Source organism: Poromitra crassiceps (assembly GCF_964638095.1).
Source record: "Poromitra crassiceps genome assembly, chromosome: 19".
Taxonomy (NCBI): Eukaryota; Metazoa; Chordata; class Actinopteri; order Beryciformes; family Melamphaidae; genus Poromitra; species Poromitra crassiceps.
Window position 1 is genome coordinate 82,953 of NC_139646.1, and position 27,048 is coordinate 110,000.

Below are 27,048 nucleotides of genomic sequence, written 5' to 3' on the forward strand. Positions count from 1 at the left end.
GACAAGTGTAGCTCGAAAGATGTTTACAGTTGGCTCCTGGCCACAATACCACACCATCACAGAAGTTATCAAGTTTTATTAAATTTTACAAATTTACAGGAGAACAGCCACATCTACAGGGTTCAGAAAGAAAAAACAAAAGCTGCATATATACATACTACAATAGTGCTAGACTACAGGGAATAAAACGTTAGCCTCTTTGCTTTCCCTGCACAGGTAGTCTTAATATCTGCATACATCAATTATGAAAGCACTGTACAAGCAGAGCCAAATAAGAAGCACTGGATAACTAATGTAGATGGGAAATCCACTGCTCCCTTTAAACAAAGCTTTCCAGGCGGATCTTGAAGGGATTCTCTTTGTGCCTCACTGCAATGCTGTAACGGAGCAGGATCTCAATGTACGGCGGCCAAAACGTCTCGTCTATCGTCACGTAGGGGTCGTGTGGCGTCTGCCTCATCTTATTCATCAGCATCTGGGAGAGTACAGACGACAGGCAAAGGGACAGGAAAGGAAGAAGAAGAAAGATGAGGATAATGTGCGACAAAAGTCCTCAAACCCATGCAGGACGCTATGTACCTTAAGCCAAGTGAGCCACGAGGACGGCCCGACACATGATTCACTTTAGCTCAGGAATGTCCATGTGGCAGACATGGCAACAGCAAAGAAGCATGAAGTTGTCAGCGAAGCAAGCCGCTTTCATGAGCGCTGGAAAGTTGAATACTTTTTCACTGAAAGCTGAAACAGTGATGTTTGTCTCAGTTATGAAAGAGTTCAATGTGAAGAGACAGTACGAGACTAAGCATATTTCATACCAGCGATTGTCCACCAGTGAACGGGTGGATAAAGTGATTCAACTATTGGTTTAACTATTGATTTAAGGAGAACAGGCCAGCACACTAGAATGTCCTTTCAAAAGTTTAATCAAAGATGATGGGATTTCAAGCGAGACACTCCTGACTTCAACTCACATCCTGTCATTTTGTCACGTGTGTTTTGCCCATGTTTTTCCACGCACTTAGGAGACTTTTGGCAGGTCTGGAGTCTATTGGAGTCAATGGGAGAAGTGACCGTGATCTCAGATTATGACAGATTCTTTCGCCCCCATAGTCATCAAACTAAATATTCGGCCCATTCTCCGAAGCCACATATCTTCTGAACATTCTGACACTAAAATGGCATTTTTCAGACAGACAGATCAGGAGAAAATTCAAATCGTTCAATAGCTCCTGTCTCAGCAACACACTCTCACCAGATTTGGCAACAGGAACTCAAGTTGGCAGGGAGCCATTAGCTAAAGCTACATGTGAAGTTCGTTGATGTAGTAGCTAAATCTGTGGTTGGGAAAAATATTTTTTAATCTAATATCTTAGTTACAACTATATTGAGCGAACAAGGGGCCGCTTTGTGTTTATATATGTGTGGTTTGTGTGGAGTTTGGGAACTCACAAACTCTATTTCAAGTTTTTTCTTTTTTAATCTATATTTCAAGTTAGCTTGCTAGGTCAGTACTAGTCTCGCTGGCCAGCCTCCCCTCCCTTCCGTAAGAGTCGTCTGGCTGCACGGAAACAGGCTACTGGGACAAGCTCTCCCCTGCTCTACAGCTGCTGCCGGATGTCCGCTCCCGGCTTATTACAAGCTCTGTCATTTGCTCTGACCATGTCAATCAGAGCGGCTTCCGCTCCCTCCTCCCTGTGTGTCGCTGTAAACAGTGCCCTGCCGCCTCAGTCAAAACAACAACGCTAACTAGCTAGCAAGCTAAAGGCAGAAACCTACACGCTAGCTCGTTGCTACACGCTGAAAATGGCAAGTTGGATTGTTGGAAACTATTTTCCAAGGGCACTGCCGCTAAGCGCGGCCCATCGCAAATACACAATGGAGACCTGTGCCACCAGACTCATCTTCCATCAATGGGCCATACGCTCAATCACCATTGTGTTAAGTCACTATCAGATAGATAGTGACTTAACACATTTATTTATTTGTTATCCCTTTAAACACAAAATAAAATAAATTTGGCATCAATCATGGTTACAAAACCCACCTCGAGAATATTATTGAGTGAAATCCGACTGGTTTCACCCTGAGGAAGAGGGAAATGATTGTCCAGAACATCTACCAGTGCGTCTGTCAGCTTTCCCTTGTACTCGATCAGCTTCTCGATCTTATCCTTGGTGCCCTGTAAGACACTGTGGAGTGCATGTGCATGTCACAAAAGAGTAACGTGTAAATGTCTTCGTACAAAAATACAGAGATGATCTTGTCTGCGCAAGAATCAGGCATTCAATGTTGTTTGAAACATGCACTTCTCACGTCTCAAAAAATAGAAGACTCGGGATTATTAGCAACTAGACCATCTTGCGATTGGATCACACCAGTCGCGACGCCCGCGACCCAAAACAAACGTGGGCCAGGGGCTGAAGTAGGGGGACAATGTATGGGGGGACTGGTAATGAGGGTGCTCATGACTCATGACTGGTAAGCTAAAAGGAATTTCTAAATTCCAACCCAGGATAATTCTCAACGTTTTTAGTTTTTTTTTTACCTTTATTTAACCAGGTAAAAATCGGTTAAGAACCAGTTCTCATTTACGACGACGACCTGGCCAAGAGGGCTCAGCAAGTTTCAATAAATACACAAAGTAAAGTAAGACGTAAAATAACAGTCAGCACGGAACAACACAAGGTACATAGGCAACACACAACACACGACACAACAACACACAACACACAACACACGACACAACAACACAACAACACACAACACACAACACACGACACAACAACACACAACACACAACACACGACACAACAACACAACAACACACAACACACGACACAACAACACAACAACACACAACACATAGGCAAGATAAATAAAATAGGCAAATAAAATAGAGCTAAGATCTGCCAGCAGTAATAAGCACAAGAAGAGGATAGGTGTGCTTATGCTTATGTATATAATATTATGTATATAATAAGGGAAAGAGAGAGAGGGGAGAGGGCAGCTGTCCACTATAAACTGATACAATTTGTGTTTGAAGGTGTTGAGGGAGAGAGAGTTGTGAGTTTACGTGTGTTTTGTAGTGTAATCCAGTCGTTTGCAGGAGCAAAATAAAAGGAGTTAAGGCCAAAGGTGGTACAGACTTTTGGGGTGATGAGCATAATGAAGTTGCTGGATCTTAAGTGGTAAGTGCTGTGGGAGATGTGCAGGAGGTTTGAGAGATAGTGAGGAGATTTGCCAAGGATGCTTTTGTAGACTAGTTGCAGCCAGTGATGCTTTTGCCACAACAATGACGCCAGATCCCTACCCATAGATAGAACTAGGGCATTCACAGACTAGTCGACTAGTAAAACCACTAGTCGACACTGTGCTTAGTAGTCGACTAGTCGTTTTAGCAAAAAAAAAAAAAAAAAAAAAAAGATTTTTTTTTTTTTTTTTTTTTTTTTTATATCTTTAAGAAAGAACATACATGGACTATCATATCCCATATCCCCCACAAAGAACATCAAAACACAACAAAACAAAACAAGAAAACTGCATAAAATACACAATAATCCAAGAACAAACAAGACTATTGGACAAACAACCAAACAAAAACAATGCATTCAAAGTAAATACATAGATCTTGCCCTGTTGGCAGCTAGGAAATGCATAGCTTTAAATTGGAAAGCATCCAATCCCCCAGCTGTAGTTCACTGGTGGAATGAACTCTCAAGCTACCATACGTTGGATAACATTTACTACAAGAAATTTACTACAAGAATCAGATTCTTAGACATCCCCAAAATATGGCAACCACATACAGAGTTTGACTTTAAGAACTTTTTACCCCAGTGTCATTAGGCTTATCAGGATAGGAGCTGAATGCATTGTTTTTGTTTGGTTGTTTGTCCAATAGTCTTGTTTGTTCTTGGATTATTGTGTATCTTATGCAGTTTTCTTGTTTTGTTTTGTTGTGTTTTGATGTTCTTTGTGGGGGATATGGGATATGATAGTCCATGTATGTCGTGTAAATACCTCATGTTCTTTCTTAAAGATTAAAAAAAAAAAAAAAAAAAAAAAATTTTTATTAAAAATAAATTAAAAACGGTTAGTCGACTAGTCGACTACCTTTAGGGACGACTAGTCGACTAGTAAAATTCACTAGTCGTGAATGCCCTAGATAGAACCCATTCTCATTCAGATATCTTGAGGTGAGAGGTCAAGGGACCCCTTTGAAAATGCCCACCATAATTTTTCCCTCGCCAAAATTTAGCCTAACTTTGGAGCGTTGTTTCGCCCCCTTCCCGACATGCTAGGTTGACATGGTTGCTCGGTCCCAATCGATTGCTTGGGTCTTCTAGTTTCATGGTATAAGGATCATCACGCTAGCTTTAAAAATGAGACCGCTAGAGCAGGGATACTCTACTTGCTTTGACCGGGGGGCCACTTTTGCAAAATGACAAGAGCTCAGGGGCCTGTAAACGCTCGTCCCAATCAAATCAATAAAGGATCTCTCCAAAAAGAAAATGAACCAAACATGACTTTGTGCACACAGGATAGTTAGTTAAGTTAAGTTAGTTAAGTACATATAAGTGCATGGGCGGCAAGCAGGCGGCAATATTTGACAATTTAGCTTGAGCCCAGTCAAACTTTATTTAACGTTAGTTTTCATTGTGAATTAAAGACTGTCTGAAAGACAGTAATATCAGCCGGAGATTTTTTATTTAATTTTTTGGTCAAATCCATGGTGGGCCAAAACAAACAGGGGACGGGCCAAAACAAACAGGGGACGGGCCAAGGTTGGCCCACGGGCCCCAAATTGGTCAGCCATGTTTTAGATGGAAGAAAAAGCTGTGTTTTTGTGGATATTAGTGGGTTTTTGACTAAAAGGGGGTTTACCTGTGCTCCTTTGATGAGTTATTTCTCTCCGATTTGAGTCGTTCAGCATGATCAGTGGCAGCGGTCAACACCTGTTTATTCACTTCCAGCCACTTCTCTTCACTGAAAAGCATGATAAAAAGCATCACGCTTCCATGATCACCATACACAAACAAGAGCAAAAAAACTATCAGAAGAACTTTCTAAAAAGCCTCAATTCACTTCTTCTGACAAGCTTTCATGTGTCATGAGGCATGATAGTCAATTGAATAATTGCTTGGTCACCGTTTTTTAGTTTCTCTCAGTTTGTCCCTCTTGGCTTCGTGGCAAGAAACAAGCGTCTCAAGATGTGAGCACAGCCTCAGCATCTGTGGAAAGCGGAAGAGGGAAAGACTGATCACACTGTGGGAACAATGTATACAACCGTTTCAATTCAATGTTTTATAAGGCGCATCATTTTATACATACCTCCTCGTTTCCAGCATGAAGTAAAACTTCAGAATTTGTTGCCAACACTGGGTGAAGAAGAAGAAGAAAAAGAATCAGCTGACCAATCATTCATACATGAAGTACAAATAGGGTAATCTTGAATGCTTGAGGCAAAACTGATACACTGACTATGCAATGGTAACAATTCAATTTGACATGTCTGCCTGGGATTGGATGCATAACTGGGATTGGATACATAGTCTCAAAATGAGAAATTAAATTACAATTAAGCATTTGCCAAAAAAAGCTAACAAACATCTTGAATTGGGGGAATTGAAAAATCAGCTTCATCAGTCGCTGCCTAGTTTTGCTTAATCCCTGCCTATAGCCTATGCCAATGCCCAGTACCCATGTGCAGTTTCTGATTGATTGGCCAACCCATTGGGGAGATAAATGGATTCAGACAGACGGACAGTTTCCTTCATTCCGTACTAGGATTATTCACGAGAGAGATTATTCAAGAGATTACGGTTACAACTCCAGTTTGCATAATCTCATTCATAATCCATGTGATTGTTTTTGTTTCACAGTATAGCGTGTAGCAGGGTATTGCTAATGGAGGCACTTACTTTTAGGCTCCATTGCCATCCACTGCCTCTGTTCAGCCTCTGATGCCATCAGTCTATTCACCGACTAGTAGATGAATGGTCACATTGGGTCAAAAGTATAAAAATAAAACCAAGTTATATAAATAATTTATTATATTACAAAAAGTTATTGGCACCCCCACACCTTGCGATTCTGTTATTACCAGTAGTATCATAGTTTCAGTTATTTCACACCCACACCCGTGCACACACACAACACATATATAGCCTCGCGTCACCCGGCTCTTCCCGAGGAGAATAGCCTGGTACGCATTACTACAGGCAGGATTTCCCACCCCATGTTCCGGTCCGCAGTGTTTCCGTTCCCCCACAGAAATGCAGCAGTAGGCAGCCTAACCTCACCAATCGCTACGAGTTAGAGCAAAAATAAGAAGCATGGACATGCCAAATGAAGAATTCAAAGTTTTACTTGAAGAAACTTGCTGGATCCATAACATTACATCTGAATGGAACGCAAGAATTGAGCAGAATATTTTCCTGGAGTACAGCACTTTGGTTCCTACATTCTGCCCATAGCCGGAAGTCTCTGAACGAGGTTTTTCCATCCAGACTATATAGATGAGTATATTTGTATGTGTGTGTGTGTATGTAAGGGTTAATGCCCGACGAGGTGTACATTATCACTTTTTAAGGGACGACGCGGAGGCGTGAACCGTCCGAGGCGAAGCCGAGGATGGTTTGCCTCCGCGGAGTCCCTTAAAAAGTGATAATGTACACCTCGAAGGGCATTAACCCGCTTATACCATGGTCACTTGCCAACAAAACAATAAGACCAGTCATTTATATTTCCATGTGTAATAAATAAAGCAATCTAAATGGCTAAATGTCTGTTATTCATACTGTAAATCAGTCTTCCACGAAATAAAATAGTCCCTCCCACCTCCACCAATCTCCGTTTTAAAGCCGACTCAAACGTTAACTTCATCACAGGAATGCAGGTTTAACGATGTTTTGCGTTCTAAATGAAGACATTACCGTTTGGCTGCTTGCTTTATTTTGTATGATAGATACGTATTGGCCAAGTATATTAACATTTAAGAGCGAAGAGTTTCAGGAAGTGAAAAGTGCAGCGGGGGCTCGCACTGCATGCCTCTCTCTCTCTCTCTCTCTCTCTCTCTCTCTCTCTCTCTCTCTCTCTCTCTCTCTCTCTCTCTCTCTCTCTCTCTCTCTCTCTCTCTCTCTCTCTCTCTCTCTCTCTCTCTCTCTCTCTCTCTCTCTCTCTCTCTCGTGCACGAGCCGAGGGAAATATCCTCTTTGTCGCCGAGAAGAGCCTGGTGACGCGAGGTTAAAAATCTCCGAAACGAAAATCAAAATTGTAAATAAGAGTTATTTTTGATAAACTGAGCACACAGGGGTGATTTAAATACTTACTTTGACCGAGTCAATTTTTTTCTCAACATCCAAAATTGTCATATTAACCCTTAACGGGGGTATAGAGCTCAAACTGCTCTCCTGATAACACTGATGAAACTATGGCGCATTGATATGAACGGTGAACAGACCATTTAGCTAGGTGTCCATTATCACTGTACAATATCACTTTTTAATGGACACCTTGCAGCCAATCAGAATCGAGTATTCACCCAGACCATGGTATAAATATATTTATACAACAGGTAGTTCTGGCCGAGCAATTTGATTGGACAAGAGGGATCCTACGAGTGCTGTTATTTCATGATAATGCACTGGCGCTTCACTGTGTGTAGATCACTCCGCTTCACAGCTGCCCTAATCAACAAAATGCTTCGCAGCTGTAGAGTAGACAGTAGTAAACTAGACAGCCTGCAGTTAATTAGGCTGATTAGGCTACATTTTTGGCAAAGCAGAAAGCTGAGGGGACTATTTTTGTTGGCGGAGGAATAAATACAGAAATCATATATTTTCTCCGCTTTTTGTCATTTTTTTAATCAGCTTTGTTTAATAGAACTGTTGTATAAAAGCAATATCACACTCGAGGTTGTGCTGTTGTTGTCTAATATTGGCACTGCTGTGATTATCTTGCGACCGAATCACAGCAGTGCCAATATTAGCCAACAACCGCACTCCCTCTCATGTGATATTGCTTATATACGGTATATATATATATATATATATATATATATATATATATATATATATATATGTGTGTGTGTGTGTGTATATATATTGTGTATATATATATATACTGTGTGTATATATAATACTGTTTAACTAAACATATTTCCAGGGGGTGCCAATAATCATTTATTGAAAAGCACAGGTAGTATTTTGGGATTACGATCACCTCACCTGCTCTTGTGGATTCTCGCCGAAATCTGGTTCACACAGTATAATCTGATTCTGAAGCTGTAACAGAGAAACACAGTCAGCAGTTTGTACCTACTAGGCTTCAGAGGTACTACAACTTCATTCCAGCAGCACCAACAACAACCCACACTTTCCAACTGCATAAACTGCGCTTCACAGTCGCTCATCATCTGTGCCAGAGCTTGGTCCTCCAGCAGCTCCCTGTTCCCCTCAGCCTGGACACACAAACACGACAGATCTGGTAGGTTTTTACTGTGTGATGTGTGACGAACGCTTTTAGACTAGAATACATAGCGACACTGAGCCCACAGAGCAAAGAGTGCTGTTGTTATCGCCCACTAGAAGAAGAAAAAGTAACCATAAACAACGCCGATAGTCTCTAATGCAAACGACGAATAAACGGTGGTGGAATACACAACACATTGTTATTTACATATCCGAATCACAGGTATTTGTCTGGTGAAACGCAGTCTTACCATAGTTTGTAATTTTCACAACTCAAAGAAAGGACCACGACCGCGCTTCCGTTTTCAAACCACCGCCAACATTGATGACGTCACGTCTGCGACAGAGGGATGCTGACGAGCATTGATGCTGCGCAGCATTGCGCAGTCACCAGCGCCGCTTTAAAACAGACGCAGTCATCTCTGCAAATGACTCTGAGCTGTTTTTAGAGCTTACATCTTAAAACGTATGACCCGCAGTGAAGTAGCCGATTCTAACTTAACATATAGGAAGGTAAAACTAAGACAAATGTCTGAGTCAAAAGCAAATAAAAATGGGAGCTGAAAATAGGCAATGGCATATCACAACTCTTTCACTCGGGTAAATGGGGTATAGCAGCCTACTTGGATTCTGAAATCAGGGAAAGGACCGGAGGTACGTTTGAGGACCACAGCAGCATGTGATCTCATGATCTTGCACAAATCCAGCTGCCTTGCAAAGGAAGCCATACATTACATCCCATGAAAGGCCTTGGTTTCTAGTTTGTGGTTGTACAGTTTCACGAGGCTCTGATTATCCTAGTGGTAACTTGAGGTGAAGTTAAAAAAAAGTGTCTCTCACTAGTCACTAATGGATATGGGGACTAACACTACACCATCACAGATGAAGCTTTCCAGTCATAGCCTCATAGACTGTACATAGCCTACTTAGCCTATCCATTAAAATGCAATTCTAATACTGTTTAGTGACCCCAGTAGCCTATGCAGAAATATTCAAATAAAATAGGCGAAAATAACACATGTATAGACTACTACTGCATGCACACACAGAAATGCATGGTTTTTGCAACAACAAAAAGCATGGGATTAGCATCATTTTGTAAAGACTCGTGGGTACCCATCAAACCCATTGGCGATGCCAGTTTTTCCCTCACAAAACGTAGCCAAACTTTGGAGTGTCATTTAGCCCAATCTGTGATAAACTAGCTGCTAGCTAGCATAACATGGCCTTAGAACACCCCTTAGCTGTTGTAAAATCACTGTAAACCACAGCCTCTTGGGGCTTATTGCTTAAATCTACATAGGCTAGGAGATCCCCCCCCACCCGTGGGGGATCCTACAGGAGTCAAGACTCGTTGGTGGCGGACTGGGAGGTGTGTGGGGCAAAACAACGCTTCAGAGGACGGCTTCAGGGGAGATGGACTGCCGTGAAGCTAGCTGCTGCTATGATCGGCCAGAGAGAGAGGTGACGTAAAACCCTTGCTATATATATGAGAATGAACTGACGTCATATCCGACATCATTGCAGATGTCATACTTGGACTTTGACTGACCACGTCAAACTCGATTGACGTCACGCTGTGATCAGGTTATGCATGTGTGGCCTTCTGCTTGAAATTTGGTCTGGAGACCTCACTTCAATCATGAGAGGCCAGTTGGTAGGATTTAACAAACCTTATTTAGCAATCGGCATGCATGGCAAATACTTTGGCGCATGACTCCATTGGCCAGTGGCGCTGCTCTTGAGGCAAGAGGAGGGCATCTGCATAGGCTAGGAGATCCCCCAAGTAAGCGATTCTGGAGGAAGGTTTGAGTCAACGGTTCTCATTCCCAACTCAAGTATAGTCAAATACCGATGCTTTGGGTTGGTGATCTGGTCCAAAACACCAACACAAAGCATCAGTATTTGACTAGTCTCACTTGCCAGCCTATCTCTCCCTGCACTGGGAGAGTCTGGCTGGTCATACCCACTGACCTAAAAAAAATATGGACAAAGCTATTCCATTCATTTTGCTCTCTAGTTTGGAGTTGATTTGTTGGCCATCGCCATCTTGATTTTTCGTCAGCAGAGTGGGAGGGAATGGGTGGAGTCCTTGTGCAGCTCATGAGATGGGAGTTTCCCAGAACCACAGCTCCGCCTGTTATTGGTCCGTGATCGGCAAGCTGCGCGATCACTGGACAGGCGATCTGTCAATCACCCCCTTTTCTATCATCTATTTTACTCCAAATGGACCAGTTATATAAAAAATGACCCCCCTACACTTGTTATGAAAAAGTGAGACCCAAACCATATTTTGCCCCTGACTGGAAAGATATTTAATCCTGTTACAAATTCGGGCATTTTAACGTGGGGGGAATGCCTACTGCCCCCGGCTCTGCTATCTTTAGCTGCTTTATTGAACAATCCAAATCTTCGTCAAAACTTGCCATTTTCAGGCTAGTGTTGTTGTTCGGAAGAGGTCTTCCTTGACCTCCTCCTAGAACCCACCCCCCGGGCGCCCCTGCTCGAACCAAGTCCCCTAACGCTATGGGGCCCTCTTCCGGGTGGTCAGCAGGGGCATCTAGACCGTTGGGTGTTTCGCTTGACTCGTTGCTGGTGTTGGGTTCGGACGTCATCAGTGATATCACTCGAGCAACTGTGATGTAGTATGAGCCGTTGGTGCACAGTTGCACGATGGCGCCTAGGTGGGTGGGCGGTGTCTGTCTGTCAGTCCACAGTCTTGTTAAGACACTGCATGCTTGATGCTAATTAGATGCGCGCTCAATTTCTAGGGTGGAGACTCTGGGGATGATGTGCCATGTGCACACTTTTTTGGGGGGTTGTAACTAAATTCATGTCAACTCGTGCCATCTTGTGTGTGTGTCATCATAGCAAAATGTAGGCCTTGAGAAACATATTGTATTGGGAACCCCCACAGAAGCGTTTCTTTTTCATTATTATTATTATTATGGGCATTTTTTCCCTCTATTTGATAGGACAGTAGGCAGACAGGAAAGGTGGGGAGAGAGAGGGGATGTGATGCGGCAGAGGACCACGTACGAGTCAGATTCGAACCCTGGTCGGCCGTACGAAGGACTACATGTATATGCTTTGGTGGTACGCGCTCTACAAGGTGAGCCACCACAGAAGCGGTTTTGAGTAGCCTACTTTACCAGGTGTTTATATGTCTGTCTGTCTGTCTGTCTGTCTGTCTGTCTGTCTGTCTGTCTGTCTGTCTGTCTGTCTGTCTGTCTGTGGACAGAGGTTTGCGAATGCGATACCATCAAAACCATGCAGTGAGTATCCAAAAAACAAACATAAGGGTTGGCGTGGTCTATGGTGGTGGCTGGTGGGGTCCAATGAGATATATTTTCATGCGGCCCAAAATCCCTGGTGGCAGCTGGTTGGCAAGGCAATTTTTAGTTGGGGGGTGGGGGGTTTGGGTGGGGGGGCGAGCCAAATGCCACCCTGGTAGATCCACCCCTGCCTTGATATGTAAAAGGTTGATAATCACTGCAATAGATGGATGTATATGACTATGGCTATTCCTTGGGATATAAGGTGAGCCGGGGGAGAAAGGAGATCCAGAAACAACATGTAGCAAGCAGTTTAAGAGGTGTCATATGTCCTGCAAACACCAGCAGGTGTCTCTGTCTCTCTTCTTCTTCTGTGGCGGTCAGAAAGATGACACTTCTGTTGGTATCATCTAGTTCAGAAGTGCATGTCCAAGTCAATGCTATGTCAAATTAATATTTACAGTTTTCCACATCCAAGTGATACATTTTATGACCAGCATCATGTTTTGGTCTGACGCATCTAGGTTCACCTGCATGTATAGACCTGCCCCCAGGTCATAATTTGTGAATAATTCTTGAACCATTATAATACAGTGAAACCTACGTGTATGGGTGAACCACGACATGCATCGTGAACAACGTTGCCATTATAGTTTTAAGGACACATGCTTACCTGTTGGTGGCAGTGGTTTCCTTTTGTCTAAGATTAAAGGAGAATTTTCCTTATTTTCAACCTGGGCCTTACTTTTACCATCATGATGATTAACTGTTGGAAATGTCATCACTTTACTAGATACGTAGGCTACCTCCAGGTTACACTCTTCAACTTCAACATCATCCATGTCATTTCAACACAACACTCACTGCAACCTACATCCAGAATGTCTATTCCCTGAAATATGTGTATATTTTAGATATTCTCTTTGAACAAGAATGCGCTTATGGCACCTAGACCATTGATGCTGCGTTTATCAGATGTTTGGTAGTTAAATAAAAACAGAAGGGGAAAAAACATCACCTCAGCCTCCCGGGAATTGCAAGTGGATTATTTTTTTTGTATAGACAATATCTCACCCAGAATGACAAATTGTGGAAGTGTGTCAACACAGTAAACTACCAACAAATCCACCAATGTTGGCGGTCCAATGTATGAAAAATCACAATGATCAATTACACTGTCACACAAATTGAGAAATATTTGCTGTAGTTTGTGGTTGATTTTAAATTCATAAATACAAATTATTTTGGATGTGGGATGTGCGGGGCGAGTGTTGAAAGGATGTGTTTTAATCACTTGTTGGATTCCACTGTTGGAGATGTGGGCCTTGTGTGTGTGTGTGTGTGTGTGTGTGTGTGTGTGTGTGTGTGTGTGTGTGTGTGTGTGTGTGTGTGTGTGTGTGTGTGTGTGTGTGTGTGTGTGTGTGTGTGTGTGTGTGTGTGTGTGTGTGTGTGTGTGTGTGTGCGCGTGCGCGCGCGCGCGCGCGTGCGTGCGTATGTGCGTGTGTGTGTTGGACAGCAGTGAATGAGAGAACTGGAGGTCTCGTGAAGTATAAATGATGAAAAGTTCAACACTTCACGATGGGAAATGGCCCAGGTTGAAAATATGAATAATTATTATCCTTTAAATCAGTGTGCATATTGAGATAAGTGTCAAGTGATGTCCTTCACTTCCCTCTAATTAAATGCTCCATAAGTCACATTGTTCAAACTATACCCTGCATTTAATTTGTTGTCTTCTTATGTCAAATGTTTTACTCAGGTGACTTTAAATGAGGAATGTATACATGCTGATGACCTATATGATTTTTTTTTTATGTACAATGATATTCTCTTGATTGCCAATCTGGCAATAAGACAATCTGGTGCTGGCCATACTTATCATGCCCATTCATGTTGTTTAGCTGGTGAATATATCAGAATATATTTTGGCAGCTGTTTTAGTGTCCGTGTTCTGCACCTTAACCAGCATCAGACCATCTCCCCTTTTTATTTGTTTTTAACAGGGATATCAATGATTATTTAATGTAAAATAACTCTGTTTCTTCAGACAGCATGTTTCACTCTGCTTCTCTCTGGCATTTATCACCCCCCATACGGCGTCCCCACTAGCACACCAACTCTATTGTAGCAGCAGTCTGTGAAAATATTACCTCATTTGGATTATTATTATTATATATATATATATTTTTTTACAAAATGTTCTTTCTAATATCAGGGCTACTGCACTCTCTCTCTCTCACTCTCTCACATTCTCTCTCTCTCTCACGTGCATAGGCCACAAACACATGAATTTGCTGTTGTCTGGCACTAAAGCTCCCCCGTCAGTGGCATGTTGATCTATCTGTGCATGCTGTCACAAAACAAGACAAGCAATTTCGGTTTAAAGGCTCGTTCTGCGTCTTTGATTTTAATACAGTGGACAGGCAACAGCAGGAGTGAGAAAGAATATATTTCCTATATTGGTGGCATAGTATATTTTTCCAAGCTATATGTCCCAAAAATCACATAGCCTATCATGTGAATGATCAACTAGAATTTGATTAATATGCAAATTTCCAAGCAAACTGTTCCATTTGAGCCTTCAGCATAGGCTAATTAATCAACAGTTAAAGGAAATTAATACATACATCAATTTTGTCAGGAACATGCTTAGTTCAATCGCCCGTAAAATTGAAGTTTGAAGTATTAACTGGCTCCACAGGAAGGCTATGATTAAAACTCTACAATTCGGCTCTATTTAGAGACATAGACTGACTTAACTCCAGGCAAGTATAAAGTGATTTAGAGTATGATCTCTTTGACACAGTTTAATAATAATAATAATAATAAAGGTAATAATAATAATAATAATAATAATAATAATAATAATAATAATAATAATAATAATAATAATAATAATAATAATAATAATAAATAATAATAGGCTATCATCCTTGACAGATTATAAAGATGTTTTTGTCTGTTTGCTTTTTAATCTTTGTCATATAACACTACTGTAGCCTATATGCCTACTACAATTACTACTATGGCTACTACTGCCATTGTAGGCTACTATAATACTAATATGATAATAATGTGCTTTTTCATAATCTAATGCTGGAATTTTGTATGGCAGGCCTATTTCTTTCTATGCAGTTAAATGTTCTGACTACTATACTGAAAACAAACAATTTCATTAATTTCCTGATGCTTTGCTTAAATGCTATAGTCGACCAGTGTCTTTTATATCATTTTGACTCTGCACCTTGTGACTGTTTTCAAGGTGCCATAACAAAAAAAAGAGGAAAAAAGTAATGGCAGTTACAGGGGGAGGGAAGAGATGAAAACAGAGAGGGTTGGCCCATTGTTTCAGTAGGGACTCATGCATCAAACTTCAATTTTCCGGACGATTGAAGTAGTGATTTTTTTCCATCTTGAACTGAAATACTGAAATACACTTAAGACCTTCAGATTAATTACCACGAAGTGGTCCCTCAGACTGTAGTATTACTTATCGCTGGGCCGCCTGACAACCCCTCATAAAATAAGCAAGTGAAATCCATAAACTTAGTCTGCCTTAACACTCCCTCCCATCCAGTCCCATCATAAATACGCTTTATTCAGAATAGGCTTCAGACCATTGGCAGAGTGATAAGTGATATAAGGTGCAGAAAGCGGATCCAAGCAACACACGCACACACACTCACTCACGCACGCACGCACGCGCACACGCACGCGCGCGAGTGTGTGTGCGTGTGTCCGATTGACTGTCAATGCCACGAATTCAAAATGTATTTCACCTTAACAGAGTTTTGGACTCCAGCTAGCTCTTTCAGCATCTTTGGGATTATTTTAAACAAAACAGCTGAATTGAGCTCAAAGGTGCATATTGCATTCACACAGTCAGCACAAATCCCTATAGGCTAAACAATTATTCTTATATTATCTTATTATAGCTATACTATTTTTAATCTTATTATATTCTTATTACTGGGTTATATGCTATGTTGCCTATATAGCCTATGTGCCTGATTATGGGGCTTATAGTGGTAAATACGGAGCGGGGGGAAAACTTTAAAAGAAAACAGACGATCAAATCCTTAAACAAAGAGGGTTAAACGGGAGGTAGCCTTTGAGTTTCTCTTTGGCTTCTGGACGCTCTTTCTCACATCATCATGTTTTCAGCTTCATTAAACTCTTTAAAGACAAAAGAAATAAAGGGGAGGAGAAAAAAAGAGATGAGAAGAAAACAAACAAAAGGACTCCCTAACCAGACTTTGGCATAAATGTCACAGTCTAAACTCTTTATGGCTGCCTACTTAACATGAAAAACACTTTCAACAAAATGTGCGGCATTTCTTGTTTAGAAAAACGCTTCTTGGACTGAAGTCAAACATATTATTCTAGGGCTAAAAAGCGGAGAAAGACAAGCGCCTCACAAAAAAGAGCCAGTTTCATTGTAATTCATTGACTTGTTCAAAACGCCAGGGAAAGAAAGGGGCTAGACATTAATAGCCGCAGATGCCCTCATGAAGCGAGAGTCTATGTATGCATTCTGGCCTTTGTTCGCGCTGAGTTAAACTGTTTAAAAGGAGGGTTAACTCAATCCATCAAATTGTCTGAAATCGTGAGGAAAATTCAAAAACCATATGGCCTCCAAACGTTTGTGTCCTTTTTGTGCGGTGGGACACACTTGTCTCAGTATTGCTGCCTGCGGGAGGCTGGCCCTGCTCCATTGTGACTTGTCCCATCAGGGAACGCTGCTCATTTGTCCCCACTTTTCATGCTTTACGCTCAAAATTACGGCCCAGTCCAGCAGAACAAAAAAGGTCTATAAAGGCCCAGAGAAACTGGCCCAAAACTTTGTGTTTTTGTGGCATCCTCCTCTTTTTTTCCTCCGACCAGATTTGTGTTTCTCACATAAATTTTTACCACGAATGGAGAAACACGTCGCAGGGTCAAGAAGCCACGATACGCATTTAGAATGTGAAAGGGCTTGTGGGATTCCGGGCCACAAAATGTTTAGAGCATCCTAGTAGAAAGGGACACAATGGCACAAAATACTTCAGTATAATAAGGGAAAAGTCAATTCTAAATAGGGCGCTTTTGATGGGCTTATACGCCCAGAATTGGCACGGCGAGCGTGTTTCAAAAATGAAGTTTATTTTCTCTACAATAGAAAAAAGGCTGGTGTAGCGCCAATTAAAGCAAGAATTACAACATAAAATAAATATTCAGAAAAGCCATTTTATTCCCATAGTATATACATTACAGTTTGTGCATTGGTTTTCAAATACTGTCCTGATTTTAGAAAGGCACTTACAGGTGTAAAAAACATAACAAATTTATAACTGTAAATATATTGTATCCAAACAATAAATCTAGAAAGTAGCTGTCAAAATCACCGCAATATTTGTTTCTCGCCATCGCTTGAGCATTCCCATAAAACGCATAACTGTGAATTTCCGAGTTTGCCTTTCCGATCATGCATTGCAGCATAGGGACGCCATAATGAATTGAAGTCAGAGTTACAGATGGTATAAGAAAAAGAGCCAGCAGACATAGTGACAGGATGATTTGGCTCAACAGAACACAAGCGATATAAATAAAAAAGTAAAATAAATAGATAATGATCACAAATCAAATCATGCATTCCCATGCAAAAAAATAAAGAAATTGGTGCACTTTAATCAACGTTACGAGAATAGGCCCGATGAAAAAGCAATGAAACAGGTGCAATGCAAGTTTCCCAAGTGTGTGTGTGTGTGTGTGTGTGTGTGTGTGTGTGTGTGTGTGTGTGTGTGTGTGTGTGTGTGTGTGTGTGTGTGTGTGTGTGTGTGTGTGAGTGTGTGTGCGTGTGTGCGTGTGTGTGTGCGCGCGCGCGTGTGGGCCTACTGTAAAAAAAAATAGAACATATTGCTTGATTGCAAGAAGAAATAGGTTGCTAATGAATCATTGTAAAATACCACTGCATATTTCTTGTTCTGTTTCATGCTTTAGGCTACTATATGAATAGGTCTATGTGTGCCAATATAAAAGTCATTACATTTTGGTACATGTTCTGAGATATGGTATACAATATACGCAGTACAAGTTACAAGTCCTCGGTGGGGATTTCTGTCCTCTTTGTTGCCTTCTCCACTCCAGGCGCCACGCTGCGCCATCAGTCATCCACATCAATCTCCACGTCCTCGTCCTCCGAGCACTCTTTACTAGTTGTGTGGTCCGAGAACGGAGACAGTGGGGACATGCGCAGTTTCTGGGAGAGCTCGTGCTCCTGTCCCACACCCCGCACCGGGGATACGCCTCGCGGATGACCGAGCGTCCCATTGGCGCATTTCTCCAGGTCCGCGAGTTTGGCCAGTTTCTCCAAGGGGACCTGGCCCGTGGCCTTGGCCGACTCCACGTCCGCCTTCATCTCCTCCAAGTCTCGCTTTAGCTTGGCCCGCCGGTTCTGGAACCACGTGATGACCTGGGCGTTTGTCAAACCCAGTTGTTGCGCTATCTGGTCCCGGTCGGCCGGAGACAAGTACTTCTGGTAGAGGAAGCGCTTCTCCAGCTCGTAGATTTGGTGGTTGGTGAACGCTGTTCGAGACTTCCGACGCTTCTTCGGGGTGTTTCTCTGGCCGAACAGAGTCATCCCGTCTCTCCCTGTGGGACAGATTGAGGCTGGGTAAAATGACAGCTTGGTTCATGATGCCATTGCAGGGCTTTCTCTGCACCGAGGGCGTTGCAGCATGCGCGTAAGCACCCCAATACGAAAATATCAAGTAATATCAAGGCCTTAATCTAACACATTTAAGAAGGGTATAGACCAATTATTTCACGACAAAAAACTAGGCTATGTCCCAGTTGGAAATATTAAATATTATTGATGCCATATAGGAGATAATTAACATAGTCTAACTCATTGTTGAGGGACACTATGAGGCCTTATGGCGATTTCTTTCGAATTAGAGAGCAGAAAATGAATAGGCCAATATGTGAGCTTGCAATTCCATAAAGCAATTTATGTTTGCATTCAGCACCGTTTTAGCTAGCTCAATCGCCTTTATTAAATGCATTTCGTGACACTGTGCAAAACAGGTGTATATGCTGCTATCGCCTAGTACTGCTGAAGAAGACTGCCATTTTTCTCTATAGACCATCGAATAAGAGCGAGATAAAAGAAATGCGCCCTCACGCCGTTCATGCAAAAACAATATAGCCTTGCTGAGTTTCAGTGCAAGGATAGGCTAATGCATTTTTGGGGATTACCTTCCGCAGCCTGCAAAACGCTGACTTCTAGTCCCTTAAAGGTCTTGCTGGCCAGTTCCTCCAGGGCGCAGAGAGGGGAGGTCTGGGTGAGCAGAGCGCGGCTGGACAGCGGGATGCCGGACGCACGGTGCTTCTCAGACGAAGAGATGAGATGAGCTGTGCCGCAGATGGTGTAACTCCGCTTCACAGAGGGCTTGTTCAGGATGTCCTCGATGCTGAAGGGGGTCAGCGGCTTGTTGGAGTTGGCAGGAGGGGGCAAGTGGTCCAGTGGACTGCGCCTCCTGTTTTCCACTGCATCACATTTCGCCACTTCTTTGGATGTCATTATTGGTTATAGCGCAGACTTTTGTTGAAATATCGGCGGTCAAAAAAACAAAAACAAAGGCTATATCGAGAAAATCACATAACAGTAATCAGTTAAAGCGCATGGCAGATAACTGTAATGGCAGAAGAATGGGAAAACACTAGATAAAAAAAAATCTTATTCCAAATGTCTGGAAAGTGTCGTTTCCCCAGATAGGAGCAGCAAGTCCGGAGGAATGAGATGCCTCCCTGAAAATGGCGAGGTCCAAAGAGTTGACGATTACTAACAAGTTATCATTGATTGGAGGTAATCAATTATCTCCAGTGGCACTTTCGCCCTCTTCCCGTTCACTCTTTGACTATGTTGCAGTCCAGTGCGGAGCTTTTTGCGACTGGGGGTGTCCCATTAATTAGGACGCATGGCTGGAAGGAGGAGGAGCCCGGCGGAATTATAATGCTTTGTGCTCTTATCATCTTTGGTCTAATTTAGTCGTGTGGCGAGATACCAGAATAGGTATGAGGTAAACGAGGAGAAGCAGAGAGAGAGAGAGAGAGAGAGAGAGAGAGAGAGAGAGAGAGAGAGAGAGAGAGAGAGAGAGAGAGAGAGAGAGGGAGAGAGGGAGGGGGAGAGAGAGGAGAGAGATCCCAATTCGCAGTCTATTTAAGCCTATTTACGCGTACTAAACTTCAGTTTCAGGAGTTTGTCTCTTCTATTCAATAGCAAGCGGTCGCATTTAAAAATATTTTTGGATTATCCAGATGCTCTCAAAAAGACAAGCCGAGAGAGGGCCATTTTTAGATGCAGTAAAGTCAAAGGATATTTCCCTCGACCAAAAGCGGATCATCCTTTGTTTTGTAAAGGTAATGTAGAGCTGGGCGATATATCAGCTGTGATGATACCTCCTCTGGGGCGGGGAGAGGTAGCAGCATGCATGCATCCCTCTCAGCGTCGCCAAATCCGGGTCATAACTCAGGCGAAAGGCTCCTTTTATATCACCAGAGAGATATTTCATCTCCTATCAAATTTCCCGCGTCCTCCAGGGTTGACATGATGGCTTTATTTTGGTGCGGTTCTGAAAAATTGCCGACGGGCTATTTGCATACGGAAACGAAATGTTTCTGTCCGGATCAGTAAGAAATATATATCCACCCCCCCCAGTCAAAATGATCTTTTTTACGTTCGCATAATTATAGGCATAGCTGAACTTCTTCTTGCTTAATTTTTTTTTAGCTTTTAGTTTCATAAAAAAGATCCCATATTTAGACTAAAAAGTAGCATATAAGGTTATTGTTGAAAAAGGAAAATAATAATATCATTGTTGTTATTATTAGACAATTATCATTATTATTTTTGTAGATATTATTACTGTAATTATTAGCCTATATTATTATTATGATTACGTTTATATTTAAGAAAATATTGTACTATTGTTACTGTAAAGCTGCTGTTGTTTTCGTATTGTTATGTTGTATAATAATACTCGATAATGATTACCGGTGTATCAAAAGTGGAGGAGGCGTCACTTTGGTGACTCACAGGCTATGCTTCATTGATGGATCCGCCAGGGGAAATAAAATATCAACAGAATGATGATGATATGTCAGGAGAGAGGGGGGGGAGGGAGAGAGGGGGCTCACTGATGGCAGAAAAACTAAAAAGAGATGTATAGGGATTGACTTTTCTTTTGCTATTAAGAATGTCCTATTTTTTATTTGTGTTTTGTAAATATAACAGGTCCATTTCATAGAAAACCTTCATTTTAACGAAATTTTCATTTGAACAAAAACAAATCATAAATTAAATGGATACAATAGCCTACATGTCCAATTGAACATAATCAGGATATGAAGACAAAAAGCAGCCAAGACAGTTGTAGGCCAACACAATTTATATTTGCTGGTATGGGGGGCAATATCTAATTTCAGAAGTAACTGTTCATTTAATGTTTTATTGAACTGCAGCCACTAACATGTTTCTCCCACATTTGGCAAAAGTTTTGGCAGCTAAACGCCAAACACCCTGTCTTTTTTCAAAATTCTTCAAGCATTATTTTGATTTTCTTGGAGGGCCAATACAAAGAAAATCTGTTTGGAATTTAGGTACTGTAGAAAGACAGATGAAAACAAAACAAGATGCAAATAAAACAAGAATGATAATATGTATGGCAGGTAAATCAAAATAATTATAAAAATATGTCCACTGAATACTCAATTAGTACTGTATGTCAGCAATGCAGACACTTAAGAGTTCCATTTCAGTAATGCACAGCTTACAACATAAGGAAAAATGAAATTCAGCTGTGAAAAAGTAAAAATCGAGTTTCCAAGCAATTTAATTGTAAATTTTGTAAATTTGAAAAGAGAATATTGTATTTTTATGAATATTTAAAAAGCAATACAACATGTTTCAATATAACTCCTACATAATGACACATTTATAACAGTCACTTAATTGAGTTTTTATATTCAATGACTGCTTGAAAGATTTAAAATATATACTGGAAAAATTATATTGTTCTGTAGCAAACATTATGGATGACCAAACTGTAAAATGCATTATAGATATACATTGCATTATAGATATTGTCAAGTCATATTAGTCCAAGTCAAGTCTCGAGTCCCCATGCAGTGTTTGAGTCAAAAAGTCCAAGTCCGAGATACCAATGTCCGAGTCAGATTCAAGACCCCATTACTTGAGTCCAGAGTTACCCTGAACATAGAATCCATGACACATGCCTGCCCTTGCACAAAATGGAATAATGTCATGGTATTAATAGCTATCAAGATCTTATGCCTAATTATTATGGCATATTACAAAAAACGAAGAGGGGACGGACTGTCTTTATCAATTAACAACAAGTCCGAGTCCGAGTCTCCAACTTCCGAGTCCAAATCCATGGATGCTCGAGTCAAGTCGTCCGAGTCATCACTGCTCAAGTCCAAGTTGAGTCACAAGTTCTGAAAATGTGTTCCGGACTTGAGTCGAGTCGGACTCGACTACAATACCGGACTGATCCATTGCAGAACCATTATCAAATAAGGGTGGTGGAAGCCATTTGTTTACATTACATTTATCACTTGATTATAATGATGTTGCAAAGCAGACTGGGCTGCATGGGGAGGACATATATATATATACATATAGTGATCTACTGAGTCTGCCTGTTTATTGAAGACATTTGATACAAAGATATTTGTGGAGGTGTGTCATCATCTCTGTCTCTTGCCAAGGTCAACGGCATGCTGCCTCTCAGCTCTCCTTTAGCACCAGAACTTAATCTCTTAAACTGCTAGCGTGTAGGGGACATTCCCTGGCAGGGGATGCTACAAGACACATCACCCACCATCTCGCCTTTGGACAAGCAGTCTGCAAATCACTCACTCTGTTGCTCTATTCACAGATGAGTGATATACTGTTGTGTGTCGCTAATATCATGCTATCTGATATCCATTTACATCAAAGTCTGATGCTAGCATGTGTCGCAGGTTGCAGTTTTTGTTTTGCTTAATAAAAGGATACCGGTCTTTTTATAACACTGTTGGACACTTGTTCTATTCATTGTAATATCTCTATCTATATCTGCCATATTTATTCCAATAAACCTCAAATACGTATAAAGCCCACAAAGCCTTAGGCTTAGACTAAAGTATTGCACGTCTAAAATTCAGATGGATTTTTATTGCACTATTTGAATTCACTGGTTTACCATATTCCATAATAGGTGAAGGTTGCGATGTCTCTACAGTGCCTCTGTCTTGCTTACTGGACATTGCATCTGCTGGACACACAAGTGCTCTCTTTCCTCCCAACCAGGTGTTGATTTAGGCCTTCCATGCTGTAGTCTGTTAGCTTAAAGTGCCATTCTGCACTATGTGTTAGTGAGCTCATCCTGGAGACACAGCTCTCACTGCCGGCTTAGCCTCCGATTAGGCAGCTGCTGGGGGAAACTAGCCACAGATTGTAGCCATTTTGTGAGAGCCCAAAGATGGGTGGCAACGTCTCGCTCTCTCCCAAAGGCCCGTTATCTCACATGACATCTGATACAGATAGAAACAGTGGCTGTGTCCCGCTGTTTAAGACGCACGCTGTATAAATCACACGTCATTACCAGAGGTCACTCGCTCTGGTAAACCATTGGGCGGTTTCATCATGAGGGCCGGGGTCTGGTTGGAGGAGAGTGGATTTATCAGGCAGTTGGATCTCCAGAGAGGCGGCCATATTTTATGGGGCTAGAGATGTAATAACAGGCCAGTGACAAATCCCTGATGGACTGGCTTTTCTGCCCCACAGTGCAGTGCTGCTGGAACACACGGTCATAAGCCTCACAGTGCAGTGCTGCTGGAACACACAGTCATAAGCCTCACAGTGCAGTGCTGCTGGAACACACGGTCATAAGCCTCACAGTGCAGTGCTGCTGGAACACACGGTCATAAGCCTCACAGTGCAGTGCCAGTGCTGCTGGAACACACGGTCATAAGTCTCACAGTGCAGTGCTGCTGGAACACACGGTCATAAGCCTCACAGTGCAGTGCCAGTGTGCTGCTGGAACACACGGTCATAAGCCTCACAGTGCAGTGCTGCTGGAACACACAGTCATAAGCCTCACAGTGCAGTGCTGCTGGAACACACGGTCATAAGCCTCACAGTGCAGTGCCAGTGTGCTGCTGGAACACACTGTCATAAGCCTCACAGTGCAGTGCTGCTGGAACACACGGTCATAAGCCTCACAGTGCAGTGCTGCTGGAACACACAGTCATAAGCCTCACAGTGCAGTGCCAGTGTGCTGCTGGAACACACAGTCATAAGCCTCACAGTGCAGTGCTGCTGGAACACACAGTCATAAGCCTCACAGTGCAGTGCTGCTGGAACACACAGTCATAAGCCTCACAGTGCAGTGCTGCTGGAACACACGGTCATAAGCCTCACAGTGCAGTGCTGCTGGAACACACAGTCATAAGCCTCAGTGCAGTGCTGCTGGAACACACAGACAGTCATACGCCTCACAGTGCAGTGCTGCTGGAACACACAGTCATAAGCCTCACAGTGCAGTGCTGCTGGAACACACAGTCATAAGCCTCACAGTGCAGTGCCAGTGCTGCTGGAACACACAGTCATAAGCCTCACAGTGCAGTGCCAGTGCTAACACACGGTCATAAGCCTCACAGTGCAGTGCTGCTGGAACACACAGTCATACGTTTTCTTCAGGGTTGCTTTGCTTTCACTTTTATGAAGGCCCAGTTACATTTTGACAAAAGGATCTTACTGAATTGAGTCAAAATTACTGCCACTGGATATACAAAGAAAAAAAGGGCACATTGATGACTTCCCAAAGCCCCGACAGAGCAGAAACATATAACTTATAAGCAGAAAATCCAAGTCAAACACAACAGTCAATCAATTAGAAGCCACCACATTATCCCCATGCAAGAAACTGCAAAAACAGGTGCAGTCTGCTAAGAAATACAAGAAGCACAGAACTGACCCCATGAGGAGTGCATATAGCACTGTTACTCTCTCCTTAAAGAACCCTTTTCATGGTTCTCAGAGTAATACATAATACCTTTACTGTGGAACCACATGGACGCTAACCATTCATTCAGTTGTGATGCCAGATTTTAAGATGGTACCAACGCCGCTTTTCTTACATCAATGACAAATTCACTGAAACTGAATCTGTTAAAGGAACGCTTCATCCAAAAAGTAAATTATTTCACTACTCACCCTCATGCCAGTTGAAACACATGCAGGAGAAGTTGGTCCATACAACACACAGGGAGGTTGCTAGCTCAACTCCATAGCAGCCTTGTCCAAAACAACTGAAGCCAGGGGTCGGTTCTTCACAGTTCCAAAAAGACCTATAGCCAATTTACAAAATAACTTAGTGCAAATCAGGTGATTGATTTGCAACAAATAATTGTGTCTAGGTCTTTCTCTTAACAGCGTGTTTTTTTAATTATTCAAGATTCAAGATTTTTATTGTCACTCCGTGGTACAAGTACGCACGTGTGAAATTCTTATGCTCTAGGCTCCGTTACAGACAAGGTGCAGTAGGTGAAATAGGTGCAAAATCACAGCAAACACAATCACAACAACAACAATAGTGCAAAGTTAGGGCAAACAATAAACAGTGTATGTAAATAGAATAATAAGGTATTAGAATAAGGTATTAAAATAGAATAATACGGTATTAGAATAGAACAAGATGGAATAGATAGAAAAGTGTCCAGATGTGCAAAAAGGTGTGCAAATGTCAATAATCCAGGTTTATTGAGGGTTTATTTGTTGAGGAGTCTCGTAGCCTGCAGAAAGAAACTGTCCCGCAGACGGTTTGTGCGTGCTCTCGGGGACCCCGTATCTTCTACCTGAGGGCAACAGGCTGTTGTGCGGGTGGTTCTTGTCCTTGATGATCTTCTGGGACTTCCTGAGGAGAACACGTCAGAACAGGTCTTGACCACAGTCGTTTTGGAGAAGAAGGCTGCTACAAAGTTGTGCCGGCAATCTGTGCGTTATACGGACTAATTTGGCATTAGGGTGAGTGCTGTAGATGATGACAGAAGTTTCATTTTTGGGTGAACAATTTTTTGAGCCCATTTGCTGCGTCTTACCTGCTGGAACAGTTGCTGCTCTCACACTGTTATGTCAGCCAGCCAGCGACAGACGGACCTGCACGCCCCTGATCATGCTCGTGTGGTTTGGGGCCGGTGCTATAACAGACCGTCTGCACCGGCACGCAGAACATACGCATTCCTCATTTACACAATGTACACTTTGAAACTGCACATATGTGGCCGCCGGAAAAATCAGGCTGGGCGAGTGCATGCCAGCCAGTCAGCCGCCCCCGCTGGATCTGCAGACCTGCTGCATGTCGCGCAGCACATTGTGCCAGGTGGACGGTGCAACACTCCCTGTCTGGGATTTTCTCTGGGGTGAACATGGGTATATAGAGAGAGACCAGACCAAACTGACAGCAGGCAGAGCTGTTATACCGACCCTTAGCTCACCTCTGATAAAGTGTTTTACTTTGGGGAAATTATCCATTTACAAAGACTTAATTTGAACGGTGCTCTGACAGGCAATTAAACAATTACACAATAGTTATTTCCATGTTTCCTACATGTTGGTTATCTGCAATCAACTGACAAACCCTTGCGTTGCACCGTGAATGCAATGCAGAGACGTCAGATGGTAACTTCATTTGAAGGCTCCTTCCTCCATCCTCCATACGTCACCAAACAAACAGGCTGTAGTACGCAGTGATGCTTCAGGGTTGTGTTAGTGGGCTGGGGCCAGTGCTGATCATACTGCCATTGGTAATAGAAACTTTAAATTATGATAGCAATCCTTTCATTAGAGGCTTTTTCACCCCTTCTTTTTTTGATGCAAAGATTTACAAGGGAGGATAAGGAGACCTTGAGGTGAAATATAGGACATCTAATAGGAAGTTTATTGCAGAATAACCTGTTCAGCGTATTTTAATCCTCCAGTACCCCTTAATCTTTCATCGTAGAATATTTATATTATTTTACGTTTGATCAGTTCAATGTTTGCTCCATCTAATCTGTCCAAAAATAGTACTCAATCAAGATTTTAAATGGTGCAGTGATGTGTCCAGTGGCTTCCATTGTTTTGGAACCATTCAGCATCATCTTGTATATCTCAGACATGTATTTAAAAATAAGCTAAGACCACAGGTCCAGTCTAATTATATGGAGAGGGTCTGAGTTGTGTGGATACAATGCCCAGAGGGGCTCTTCCAATATGG

The 27,048-nt window shown here is 42.2% G+C and overlaps 2 protein-coding genes across 2 annotated transcripts; both read right to left on the reverse strand.

Moving 5' to 3' along the window:
• Positions 1 to 110: 110 nt before the first annotated feature.
• On the reverse strand, positions 111 to 8,779 carry cenpk (centromere protein K). The gene is made up of 9 exons (XM_083656084.1): positions 8,723 to 8,779; positions 8,375 to 8,461; positions 8,229 to 8,285; positions 5,922 to 5,985; positions 5,332 to 5,378; positions 5,149 to 5,231; positions 4,885 to 4,986; positions 2,045 to 2,189; positions 111 to 475 (listed from the first exon to the last, which is right to left on the reverse strand). Exons 1-9 carry the CDS (start codon positions 8,723 to 8,725, stop codon positions 320 to 322), a joined length of 744 nt encoding a protein of 247 aa, XP_083512210.1. The 5' UTR covers positions 8,726 to 8,779; the 3' UTR covers positions 111 to 319.
• A 9,109-nt stretch (positions 8,780 to 17,888) lies between these two features.
• Positions 17,889 to 19,307, reverse strand: lbx1b (ladybird homeobox 1b; the record flags this gene model as incomplete). Its single annotated transcript, XM_083656083.1, has 2 exons — positions 17,889 to 18,376; positions 18,983 to 19,307. The coding sequence occupies 2 exons, from the start codon at positions 19,305 to 19,307 to the stop codon at positions 17,889 to 17,891; spliced, it is 813 nt and encodes a 270-aa protein (XP_083512209.1).
• Positions 19,308 to 27,048: the final 7,741 nt, after the last annotated feature.